This window comes from Oryza brachyantha, chromosome 2 (assembly GCF_000231095.2).
Source record: "Oryza brachyantha chromosome 2, ObraRS2, whole genome shotgun sequence".
NCBI classification, from domain to species: Eukaryota; Viridiplantae; Streptophyta; class Magnoliopsida; order Poales; family Poaceae; genus Oryza; species Oryza brachyantha.
The window spans coordinates 22738894-22752557 of NC_023164.2; the positions used below are offsets into that span (position 1 = coordinate 22738894).

General features: G+C 43.0%; 2 protein-coding genes across 2 annotated transcripts; one reads left to right on the forward strand and one right to left on the reverse strand.

Annotated features, from left to right (window-relative positions):
• The first annotated feature begins 2318 nt into the window (after positions 1–2318).
• On the forward strand, positions 2319–5680 carry LOC102703752 (protein kinase G11A-like). Its single transcript, XM_006647757.3, has 3 exons — positions 2319–2520; positions 3452–4434; positions 4646–5680. Exons 2-3 carry the CDS (start codon positions 3548–3550, stop codon positions 5517–5519), a joined length of 1761 nt encoding a protein of 586 aa, XP_006647820.1. The 5' UTR covers positions 2319–2520; positions 3452–3547; the 3' UTR covers positions 5520–5680.
• Positions 5681–6780: 1100 nt separating this feature from the next.
• LOC102704032 lies at positions 6781–13475 on the reverse strand. Its single transcript, XM_040520645.1, has 6 exons — positions 13223–13475; positions 10271–10779; positions 9050–9135; positions 8669–8974; positions 8467–8550; positions 6781–7525 (listed from the first exon to the last, which is right to left on the reverse strand). Exons 1-6 carry the CDS (start codon positions 13473–13475, stop codon positions 7114–7116), a joined length of 1650 nt encoding a protein of 549 aa, XP_040376579.1. The 3' UTR covers positions 6781–7113.
• Between the last annotated feature and the right edge of the window lie 189 nt (positions 13476–13664).

Here is a 13664-nt window from a genome sequence, read left to right on the forward strand (position 1 = left end):
GGCCCAGCACAGCGCAGCAGTAGCATAGCACGCCTAAAATTTTGCTTGATTGGTGTGTGGCTGCACAGTCTGCACTCTGCACGACTGCCTGTCTCTGGCCAAAGTTTACCACTTCCGCAGCTGTTCACCGCGCGGTTTTTACCTGCCCAGACCCCAGAGCCCCGCGCTTTGAAAATTGAAGCAGATCAAATTGATCATGAGGTGGTGATTGGCACATCTACTTGTAGTAGCACTCCTAGAATTTCTTTTTTTTTCTGGCTCTGATTCCATCTCGAGAGACGTGAAACAAGAAAAATTGTGTTGAAAGTTACGGCAAAATGAATCGCTCGGGGCATTTATGGTCTAAATACCTGACGGTGGTTTTAACTCATCGGTCGTCATGTAAACGAACTGAAGAGCAGGTTTTCTGTAGTTTTTTTTAGCTCACTCATATACTAGTTAGCTCTTTATTATTAATATAGGACTCACATGTCACTCCCACGTAATTTCTTAGTTCTTGTGTCTAAATTGGCTATAAGATTACAACTCACTACTCCTCCCCTCTCTCCTCCGTATAAGTATATAGCCAGCTTGCACTCTGCTATTATACTTGCTCTAATACGTGGAGGTCAGAGGGGATGGAAAAGAGTAGTTTTACTCGGATCCATAGTTCTTCTGCAGGATACACATAGTTTCGTAAGAAAAAGTAGCAAGCTACGGCGGAACACATATTGCGGGAAGCATTGCCCTGCTTTCTCCACCTCGAGAAACAGGGCGAAGCTACGGCGGAACACATATTGCGGGAAGCATTGCCCTGCTTTCTCCACCTCGAGAAACAGGGCGAGAACAAAAGGTAAGGACGGGGGAGTGAGAGCAAACAAACCTAATCACAAACGGGTCCGTGAAGCCCTCGAGAATGAAGGGATCAATGGTGTTGGCAGTCACGGTTGTCGAGCTCCTCCATGTGGCACCGTCGAGATCCATATCCCCAACCGAATCCGCTAACCGCAATGGTCAGAAGCTCATCATCAGTGCCACCTTGTCTTTTTTCACCTGAACGCTGCCGATGGCCACCGCATCGATCCGCACCGGGGAGAAGAGAGGGAGAGGCGTGACCGATGAGGGGAACCAGGGAAAGGATAATGGGCCAATTGTTCAAGGAAGATTCTTCGCAGTATCATGTGATTTTTAGGGTCCTTGCTGTAATATTTAGGACTTATATGTGAATTGAAAATATAAAAGGATTCAGTCGCAAATCGCTAAGGGCTAACATACATATCTCAAGCTACTTGCTACTTCTTAAGGACACTTGCGCTACGAAAAAATAACTTTTTAAAGATGTGGTATTGAGACCGCTTGACAGAGATACATGCACCGTGAATGTCCTTCGAGTTATAGGCCGCCTGTTTTTGTCATGTCTTACTGTTTGTCTTTGGGAATTTTATTCCAGCACGGTGGATCTTGTTAGGAGAATACTAGAAGTACTTTAGGTTTTTTTCTCAATTAAAATTGTAATCAAAAGACCTATATGAAAACACTATATTTTTCAGTACTTTTTCAAATGGTGTTGAAAATACCGTACAGTTTCAAAAGTTTCTCTTGAGATCCAAATTCCTTGCTAGGGGGGTGATTGTTTGCGTTTTTCGATAACGGCATATTTGCAATCGAAAAATAATTTATGAATAAAAAATTTATATACATATTCTTACATATCTAAAAGTCAAGTCTGAAAATAAACTTCGGTGAAAAACTTTCAAATCAACTCCAAATTTAAGATTAAAATTTAAATTTTAGTTTATAAACATAAGAAAAACCAAAAAAAAGATGATGGTGCAAGTATCTAACAAAACACTGTCAAATCTATTTCAGGTACAGAGATTGACATCATCAAGCTCCCCAAAAAGTACTCGCGACAGTCTTTAATAGATGACAATATTAAGAGTGACCTTTGTTTTATTTAAAAAATATGTAGTAGTTATGTTGACCAATGAAGGTATTTAAGCATGATTTGCATTTTTTCGAATTTGCATGATTTTTTTAAATAAAACAGATGATTATATAACAAAAAAATCAGAAAACAAAGAGAGTAATTTGGCAATTCTGGTCGGCTATTAATTAGGAGATACTTTTGCGTAAAAAACAATTAGGAGACAGAGAGCGGACAATGTGTTCTTTTTTTTCTTCTAAAAAAACATTTCACATTCAGGGACCCAAATTATAGACAAGATCATTGCAATTTGGGATTAACAACACAAAGCAATAGAAAAAGAAAGCCACGGAAGGTGATGAGGCCAACCTTTAATACAGTTGAGCCACCAGTTTCCTGCCCTCATCACATCCATTGTTGTAGTGCCATTGCTGAACCCCACCACACACAAGTACGCAACAACACACACACAACCACGAGACTCGTGGAAGCTCGGCGAAATCCAACGAGGCCTGCCTAGAAAAACGCCACCTCCCTCGGCATCTTCTTGCTTGTTTGATTCTTGGTGGAACCGTGAGCAGTTTGGTTCAGCCTTCCGGGCTCAGTTCAGTCTGGTGAGATTTCTCTTCCACATCTCTCTCCCCCTGCCTTTTCTCTTCTACTGCCCAATTCGATTCTTCAGAAAATCATCTGCTTTGGCTCTGTAGATCTACCTTGCCTGGATTGCAATGGGCATTTTTCTCTTTGTTTTTTCTCTTTCTTCCCAGGAATGCGAGATTCAGTCTACTGCATTCTGATTTCTGAGTAAAGGACTTTGTTTTGGCGTGCTCTCGGTTCTTGCTTTATTTCCTCAGCTTTCTGCGCTCACGCGGCGCGGACGCACAAATGGCATGGTGATGTTTTACTGAAATAGGGCAGATTGGTATGTGCTACCACTTTGTTCATGCGACCTCCCGGAAAGGAATGTATCAAAAGGCAGAGCTTTTGCTCAACTAGAGTGATGCTGTTTAATTTACAAGAAAGAAAAAAAAAGGCTCCATTTTGGAGGCGCCCTTTCTCTTTTGTGTGTGTAGAAAAGGTGGCACCTTTCATGAGCTCTCATCTGATCAAACACTTGTTTATTGTGAAAGGGAACGTTAGATCTGTAGTGTGTTGCATGATTGGCATTAGTGGAGGGTTGGGCAGGGTTGATTGTTTTAATGCCATAGGAAGGAGCTCTCCTGGCTTTAGCTTTCGTAGTTAAGCTGATACAATTCCTGTGTGTGGCTCACAATGAGCCTCCAGCGTTAAGTGTCGATTTGAGGGAGGTTGATGGAGCTGGGTGTGGAGGCCATTTCTTGATGTTTATTCTTTCTTTCTTGACTAATACCAAACCATTGATTAACCTGCCTACTTTTAAATATCGTAATCAGGTAATTAGTTTGTTGTTGGCCACTACATCCCTTTTGTTTGTTTGGTGAATCTTTACTTTCTAGTCCAATCATGGAATGATAGTTGGTTGCATGAATGCACCTTTGAATTTATCAGTTTTTTTCTCCTTTGCAGATGTGAATGGAAGTTTCATCACTATTCCGAGATTGCTATTTTGATTAACTATAGCTTGTGGAATTACTTGACCATCTTGTTTGATAAACATCAGTTATGGCAACAGCGGCTTCAAAACCAATGCCTCAAACCCTCCCAGAAATCCCAACCGCCCCAGAACCACAGCAGTATCCCAAGACTGCTTCCGACATCCCCAAATCAAACAGCTCCTGTGCTTCAGTACCCAGAGCGCGACAAGAACCAAATCACAGCAAATTGAATCATAAATTGGACTCAAAGGATCAAAAGCCAAACCACAACCGGAAGGAACCTGATGATGTTTCTTCAATCAAGCGTCCGGCTGAAGTGAGTGAAGACATGGTTTCAGAAGGTGTTTCAAATCAAGAAAAGAAGGTCGTGGAGTATGAGAGTGTAAATGGAAGCTCCACCTCATTTCACACATGCGAAGGGAGTGGTCCAGGAAAAGTAAGTGGAAGCGTTAGGTTGACGGATCGATCCGAGACTGGTGAAAGGGGTAGTAGTAGCAGATGCAGGCCAAGCACAAGCAGTGATATCAGTGATGAGAGTTCATGTAGCAGCATGAGCAGCACAAAGCCTCACAAGGCAAATGATTCACGGTGGGAGGCGATTCAGATGATCAGGGTGAGAGATGGGATCCTTGGGTTGAGCCATTTCAGGCTGTTGAAGAGGCTAGGCTGTGGTGATATTGGCAGTGTGTATCTCTCTGAACTGAGCGGGACAAAGAGCTATTTTGCGATGAAGGTTATGGACAAGGCTTCACTAGCAAGCCGTAAGAAGTTGCTCCGAGCTCAAACGGAGAAAGAGATTCTGCAATGCCTGGATCACCCCTTTCTTCCTACACTGTATACTCACTTCGAGACCGATAAGTTCTCATGCCTGGTGATGGAATTCTGCCCAGGAGGAGACCTGCACACCCTTCGACAGAGGCAACCTGGCAAATATTTTCCAGAGCAAGCTGTGAAGTATGTCTTATCTCCATTTCCTTCAAAAATCTATCACCATTTTGTCTGCTGAATGTGCTTCACTACCTAACAGAAACAGTGCTTAAAACTTGTTCATGTGAGATCAGTAGTGGCAATTGACAAATATAGTTTATGACTTATGTATGACCTTTTGCCTTCTTCCTCTGTCTTGGTGCTTAACTAATGAAATACTACATTGCTGTCATTACAGATTCTATGTAGCAGAAATCCTCTTAGCTTTAGAGTACCTGCACATGCTCGGCATCATATACCGTGATCTGAAGCCAGAAAATGTCCTGGTTCGGGAGGATGGACATATCATGCTGTCTGACTTTGACCTCTCACTTCGCTGCGCGGTTAGCCCAACACTGATAAAATCATCCAACCCGGATGCTGAAGCACTCAGGAAGAACAGTCAGGGTTACTGTGTCCAGCCAGCATGCGTCGAGCCATCCTGCGTGATTCAGCCATCATGTGCAGCCCCTACAACCTGCTTCGGCCCTCGATTCTTCAAATCCAAGAAAGATCGTAAACCGAAGCCTGAAATTGCGACCCAGATCAGCCCTTGGCCAGAGCTCATAGCAGAGCCCAGTGATGCGCGCTCAATGTCATTTGTCGGAACACATGAGTACTTGGCCCCTGAGATCATCAAAGGAGAGGGCCATGGTAGTGCTGTTGACTGGTGGACATTCGGGATATTCTTGTATGAACTTCTGTTTGGAAAGACACCATTCAAGGGCTCTGGCAACCGGGCTACACTATTCAATGTCATTGGCCAGTCATTGCGCTTCCCAGAGTACCCAGTTGTGAGCTTCTCAGCAAGAGACTTGATAAGGGGTCTACTTGTGAAGGAGCCCCAGCACCGGTTAGCTTACAAGCGTGGTGCCACAGAGATAAAACAGCATCCATTCTTTGAAGGCGTAAACTGGGCGTTGATCCGATGCGCAAGCCCACCGGAGGTACCAAAGCCTGTCGAAATTGAGAGGCCACCAAAGGTGCCCCCATCCACATCTGGAACTACTGATGTGTCTAGTGGTGTGCCTCAGAAAGGTTCTGATGGCTACTTAGAGTTTGACTTTTTCTAATGAATATATGGATTTTCGATATATCGATTCTACGATGAGATGTAGGGCATTTTTTAGGTGTAATGTTTCTGGCAGGTGATAAGTGTTGTAGATTGTCCACTGCAACCTGTTTCTGTTGTTTCCAGCATAGTTTAAATCTTTTACAGCTTGTGTTTCAACAATTTCTGATTCTGTTAATCTTCTGCAATAAACTTGGCCAAGCTGTATGTCAAAGTTACATGTGATCCATTTATTCTCTTAGTTCGGGTCAATTCATAATGCCCTGTGATTGCTGACCAGGCCAATGGCCATTCTACTCATAAGTCCAACTATCTGATGGCCATATGCCAGAATCATACCTGTGCAACGGCTGCACTGTCTGTAACCAACAAGTTTTGCCGAGGATCACATTTCCAACACCAATAGCAAGTGAATCGTGGGCACACCGTATCTCTGGAAATGTTGCCTTCATTTAAGAACGGCTGTCATATGAGCACATGCATCTACAATATTTCCAGCAGCAGTTGCTTGCCACCTCCGTTTCTGCATACAGTCCAGTGCCATCTCCTAGCTAGCTTGGACGGACCACAAATACCAATCGACCATGTATTAATGTCAGCAAGTGATAGGTTAGCATTGGGCATTGCTCTCTCATCTCTACCTGTGCAGTGGCCACTTCTCTGTTGTCCAGCCCTGTTCTCTGTACAGAGTAAGGAGATATCTGAAATCTGAACGGTGATGCTACTGCTACAACCTCACCCCTAATTTCCCTTCTCCCTGTTTATACGAGCTTTGTCTAGTACGAGTAATTGCATGATCCAAAGACCAATTATAGTTTCATTGGCCTATTATTTGTCCGCCCCCAATCGGCATGTTTTGCCGCAGTATCTCACACTGGCTCGTAGTAAATGTATTAGCAATATAACTTGGACAGATACCACAGTAAATTGCTTAAGGTAAAAAACTGAAGAGCTACAGAGGCGTACCAGGTGGAAGCTATGTACTGTCCTGGTGACGAAGCGGTTATATCTTGATTTGAAGCGCTGTGTTGCCTGAGCGTCAGTCTCCTCCACTCCAGCCGCGGCAGCTACCGCCGGCGCCTTTCTGCAAGAGGTCGAGAACAAAGAGGGTAGGAACAGAATCGCCATGTGATAAGCACCTTCATAATATTGTGATAAGAGACACTACGATAATTTTTTTAAAAAATATGAACGGAGTGCTCAAACATTCAACAACTGGAGCAGCAACCAACCGGCGACAAGAAAAAAAAACAAGCCGACCATTTCCAAATAACAAGCATCCACATGCTGAATAACATCTCAATTCCAAACAAAAGATAACATCATCGTGTTTAACACCAGGGCCACCACCTTGCTAAGGTAAACAAATAGGCAAGGCATGGAAAACTTGGAGCTTAAGCAGAGTTTCACAGTAGGACATTACCCAAAACAACTTCAGTCACTTTCTTCAGATTAGCTACTTAAGTTCTAATCCTTGCATTACTATGCACAAGTAGAATATTATTCTCACAGCAGACTGTTTTACAACAGTGGACTGTCTTTAGTGCACAAACCCTAGCCCTGTTCTAAGGACTCCTTTGGGATCCTCATGGTCCTCAACTGAGGTTCTTGTAGATCCTGAAAGCGACGAATACCGACGCAGCAGCTGCAACAATACCAAGAGCCGCATAGGTGTCAGCCCTTTCCCATGTCTCAAACCAGGTTGGCATGGAGCATATCTTCATATGCCCCTTCTTGGTGCCAGAAGCACTTTCTTTGTCGGTCCCTTTCTCAGAGTTCTTATGGTTCTCCTCAGCTGCCTGTGTTTCCTTTGGCAGCTCACTTTGGCAGCATGTAAAACCTCCATTGCCCTGGCAGCAACCACCTGCAGCAGCAGGATTGCAAGTGGCACCAACAGTTTGAGCTTCTTCAGGGGACTCATGGGCACCGTCCTCAGTCACACCATTCGTCGTGTGTTTAAGCTCCAGGGCTTTCCTCTGCTGTTCTTCAGACAAGCCCATCTGACCCCTGCAAAACAGGATGACACATATAAGAACCACAAAGCAAAGGGATCACTTGAACATACTTGACATATATCATGGTCTTGCATAATATTCGGGAAGAAAGATTACAAGTTTATATCATTGATTACAATGAGAACTGTGGTTCTTTGAGGTGTGAAAATCTAACCACATAAAAGGTTATTCTTTATTTCAGAGGTCGCCAAAACTAAATCTAAAGGGAAATTTGCAAATGCAAGTACAACACAAATGTAGTGAGCTATCCTTAGGTATATTTACTTGCATGGCATCACACGAGCCAACAAAGACAAAAATAGATGCTGATGCTTTCAACCATACTCATTTCACAAAAAAAAAAGACTCACATCAACATGGGGGTAATACGAATTAGAAGGAAGAATAAATGATGATTTGACGATGAAATCAAACAGAAAAATATTCAGAAGCTTTCTTGAATGATTAACAATTAAGATGGACAAAGTCAAAGTCAACTCTACATCAGAGTACATCTCCAAACATGCTTGTAGCACATGGTTTTGATCTACTTTGCTACAATGCTCAAGAAAATTTCAAGCGAAGAGTGAAGACTTTTGATCCAGTATCTCCTTTAAATAATAATGAAAATAATTTATAAGATTGTGAACAGCACTTGAAGTTAGCCTTTTTTAATATCTATAAAAAAGAAATTCTGCAAGACAAACCATCAAAGTATCAAACTAGAGCAACAATGTAGATTTTGTATAGTATTTAGACTATTAGTCCTAGATGCTGCGAGGTGTGTTTGCATAAACATGTAATGTCATACACCATGATAACAACAGCAAGAGAGATGTAAAATTGAAAAATGTTAACAGTCCCCAGTGGCACTACAGCATAAGATACAAATGATTGGTACAACTAATTTCAAACTTGTTGACGCCACCTCATTATTTAAGTCAAATAGGGTACCTCCATAGATGGTCCACGATCTCTCCTTGTCCGATATGTTTATGCAGCAAGACAGGCACATCATCAGGAGTAACATAACCATACCTAAAGATGCAATTTAAGTAAGCAAAAACTTGATTATGCTGCATAATGAAAATGAGGTGCTACAGGAGAGCATCAAGTTTACTAGTGCATACAAATTGAGTTACACTTTTGTTCTTACCAATGACCCGTCACTTCTCCCTTGGCATCTGCACTGAAAACAATTACATTTCCTGCATACTTATGACCTCCCACATGTGAGCATGCACTGACAGACACCTGATCAGCAAGGCCTTGTCCACTTATCTCGTCCTTGAACCTCTTAATCAAAGCAGGTCCACAGACACCACACCTCTTATCCCTGCTCCCATGGCAGCAAACAAAAACATAGGAACCTCTTATAGCCTCAGGTGATCCAGGAAGCCATTCAGTATCTTTCACAAGCACTTCTTGGACAAAGTTGTCAACATCAAAGTGTGTCAGCCCTCTGCAAACGTTACATAACAAAATGAACAGTTAATCAGCTGGCTTATTTCTCAGATTATTTAGTTCCACAATTTACCTGTATCTGACCATATCTGGAAAGATCAACACGTCTCCATTGGATGATTCAGTACCATCCTCTCCTTCACAAATGGTCAATTTGGTCTGAGGAATGAACATACCTCTCATTAGCAATAAAAATACCAATATAAATACATCTTCGTAAGTAACATATTGAAAATGAAGGTAGCATAAAGCCAGGTAATAAGCAAAGGGTAAACAGGTCCATGACACTGAATAATGACACCCCACGGGAATCCTCTGTTTATATATAGTCAAACCCACTAATTGCATTAATTGCTATAAAGGGGCTCTCGTGTTTAGTGACTAATTGCACTAATTGGGCATTGCCAACCATTAGATTGAAGAATCTATAAGATATCAACCGTTAATCAATGTTCCTCAATGAAGGAATTCTAAAGTTCCACTGCAATGTGTGGGGGTATCCACTAGTTCTTATGAGCAATAAATACCACCTCATCCAAAACCTGACTGCAAAGGGACAGAAAACATCACCCAAAAGCATTTTGCTGCGGTTCTGATAACTCTTTAATTGCTATACTATATGGTCCCACCAAATGACCACGTATTTCTTTAAGCACCACCACAAAACACACAGATAGAATAGGTAAAATACTGAAAAATATCCAAATTCCCAAAACACAATTCTCATACCCCACTGAAATAACCAAAACCTCAAAGGAGTATCCAAGGACCATATCATTCACCGAAACACGAACATAAATGATAATAAGTGGTACAAAGACCCATATATACATACCAACCTACACGCATAACTTAGTGTGATTTTGTGAAACAGCAGCTTAAGAACCACTGAACCACAGATAGCTGCAACGCCAAGTCGCTAACAAGCTATACTTGTCATTTGTCAATTTACAAACGCGAACAGATAATATAAATTAAACCGTCTGGCAAAACACTCATCAGATCGACCAATTAGTCAGCAAGGGGTATACAACCTCCTACCCGAAAGTTGACTCACCGTATGATGATGACCAACAAACAAAATCACACTAGTTTAAGCTAATCGAACTCTACTCGCGAGCACAATCCTAGTGTTGGGGCAGGACCACCAAGCAGTTAGCCAGTTACCACCACACACCGATCTACAAACCATCACAACCTCACTAATACGACACCAGATCAACCAATCAGCTTATCTCAGCGCCAAAAAAAGGAGAGAGAGAGAGAGAGAGAGAGAGAGAGAAGAAACCCTCACTTTCTTCTTCAAGTCCGACTTGTGGGTCTTGATGGCGGCTGCAAGGAGGCGGGGGAGGCGGTCAGACTCCGCGGCCTCGACGTGGGACGGCCACACCTCGGGGCTCTTGTAGCAGAGGAAGACGTGGCGCTCGTGGAACTGCACCGTTCCGGCCAGCTTCTCCGTCCCGAGCTCCGGCCGCCGGAACCCGAACTCCGCCTCCGGATCGGCAGCCACGGGGAGGGCCGCGTCCGGCACATCGCCAGGCGCCGCCGCCGCCGCCAGGAGGGCGTCGCCGGAGGCGGCCGCGGTCGGGGAGGATCTGGAGGGGTCGGCCATGAGGAACGGCGAGCGGTGGTGGTGACGGCGACGTGCGTGCTGCGAAGAAGAGAGGAGGCGCAGTTGAAATGGAAATCGCTTCGGGAGCTTGGGGGAAATGGACGAGCATTTTTTTCTCTCTCGCTCTCGGGCTTTTATTGCTCGAGATGTTCTTGCGAGAGGGGAAAGAGTGAGCCCACGTACGGGGTCCACTTGTCAGTGACGTTCTGAGAGGGTGTTTAATCCCTAGGACTTTTTTTTAAGTCTTTTCATATCGAATCGAATGGAATGTTAGACACTAACTAAAAAGTATTAAATATATATTATTAATAAAACTTATCTTATATTTTGAATCTATTGAACCTAATTAGTTCATAATTAACGAATATGATGCTACAGTAAATATTTGTTAATCATAGATTAATTAGGCTTAAAAAAATTATCTAATAAAATAATTTTTATTTATGAAATTAGTTTTATTATCAATCTATATTTAATACTCCTAATTTACGTCCAAACATCTAATATGACAGGGAAAAAATATCTATATCTGATGTAACAAAGGAAAAAAATACCAGAACCCAAACAACCTCAGTTTGAATTCGGTTGCTTTCTTTTTGGCGAAAGCGGGGCCCATAGAGACGGCGATTGATGTCAACGGCCACGTGTTGTCCAGCGAGCAGACCTGTCAGTGTGATTTGGTAGCTAATCCCTCAGTCCAAATATACAGTGATTTTTAGATTCTATCTTTAAATGCAAGTTATTTTCTAGTAATTCTGTCTCACTTTAATTGTATTCATGGATTTTCATGTCAAACATCTAACCTTTGTTTTATTTATTTTTTTAAAAAAAATAGTCAAGCATAAAGTGCTACTCTTATCTTATTATCTAATACTCTCGACGAATGATTAAACATCTAATTAAACATCGCAAAAAAATATACTTTTGGGGGGAGATAGTAGATGTTAGTATGTCACATTTCTTATTTTTCATTTAAATTTCTTTCTATCATCTTGCTCAACTATCCTCTCATCCAATATCATTCATTTAATAAAGGGTACAATAGCCATTTTCCTTTATCCTTAACCTTTGTAGATAGAAAATTGTCTTATATATTTGAACAATCGGAGTAGTTAGCTACTAGTAGAGCCACCCCCACCCATGACTCGAAGAGGCATAGATGTTCCTCTCAAAAGAAAAAAAAAGGGGGTTCGTCTCCTATTTGCATCCACGAAAGAGAAGGCACATACATTTTACATTTTTAAGGGTGTGTACCATAGAATTACATATTTAACACTATTTTTTTTAAAAAAAACTACAGACTCAACATGAACTTAAACCTAAAATTATAACTTATTTAATTTAAATAAGGGTAATCGTGGAACTGCAAAAACTTCAGTTCCTTGAAGCTTCACTTATAGTCATGTAACACAGGCCCAATTCGGCAAGAGGGTATGGTAAGTTAAACGTAGTAATAGATTAGTACATGAATAATTAATTATTAAAAATATAAAATAGATTAATATGATTTTTTAAAACAACTCTCCAATAGAAAATTTTTATAAAAATTACACCGTTTAGCAGTTTGGAAGCGTGCGCATGGAAAACGAGGGAGATAAGTTAACTAATGGGCGGGGACAAACGCAGCCACAATACCTCGAATATATAGTTTTATAATAACTTTGATGAAAATTGTATAGTATTATGATACACAACCTTAAATCTGTAGTTTTTACGATACTTCGTTCGAAATAACTATAGTTCAGTGAAATCCACTCTTAAATAAACAAAATAAATAAAAACAAAATAAATAGCAAAAATTCATCAACGCAGGGCTCCCACCTTACTGGGCCCACAGTCAATGACATTGATGGACCGCTACCATAATGGGCCGGCTGTTGAGCCCAGCAGGCGGCCTCAAGGAATTCTCTCGTGCAAGCTCTTAAGCACAATAAAGCAAAGGAATAAGTTCACTATGGATCTCTCAACTTAACGTGGAATCTGTCTAACGTCCCTTAACTCAATGTATACCCCTAAACTCGCATAAACAATTTATAAAAGGTCCCTCGACGGTATTGGCTTAACTTTTGCCCGATTTTGCTGACGTACTATATAGTGGGTCCCTCGTATCAAAGTTTTTTCATTTTTTCCTTTCCTTCTGTTTTTTTGTATCAGGCTTTCCCTCTCTCGTTCCTCTCCTTGTTCGTACTAGGGGGCGCACTGGAGGGCGGAGCACGACCGACGCCCGACGATGGCAGCAGGCGCGGGCCGGACGACAGCTGGGGCGTGGGCGGGCGCCAGAATCGCAGGTAGTCCGGGCAACAGCTAGGGCGCTAGAGGGCGAAGCATGGCCGGCGGCCTGCGCGGGTTTGCGGCTGCGTGCGATGCCCGAGGCAGGTCGGGCGATAGCTAGGGCGCGGGCGGGCGGCGGTGGCGGCTGGAGCCGGTCGCTCCGCGCGACAGCGTCCGGCGCCTGGTAGACGACGATGAAGAGGTTGCCGAGGCAGAGCAGCGTGGTCACCGTGCAGCCGGGCCCCGAGAAGCCGCGCGAGCCCAAGTCGTCCGCTCGAGAACCTGAATATATAATCTCCATTTCTGCGTCGACTACGTCTGGTTTTGTTTCCAAGAAAAATCTTATGTTGTTAGTTTGCTTACATGATCGGCATGTCAGGGCGCAAGCAGTTGGGTGCCCGCCGGTCAGGTCTTTCAGGAAGAATGTGCTCGCCGACAGAGCGGACAAGGCGAAGGCGGCGGTGGCGATGGTGAAGGTGAGCATGGACGGCTGGACGGCGCGCCGTACCTGCGGAAGATCGACCTGAGGATGTATAGGAGCTACAAGGATGGCGACTAGATGCTCGTCGGCGACGTGCCATGGGAGCAAGTCGATCGACCTTAAATAAATCTTCATCACCAGATTGGACATAATTCCCTCTTCTCTGATCATTAATCTCCTTTAATTATGTTGCTACAAACTGGCATATATACAGTATGTTCGTCAACTCGTGCAAAATGCCTCCGGATCATGAAATGGTCAGAAGCCATCAAGCCTGCCGCTGCACGTGCCCAGGAAGATGAGAGAGAGAGGAGAGAGCCTGAT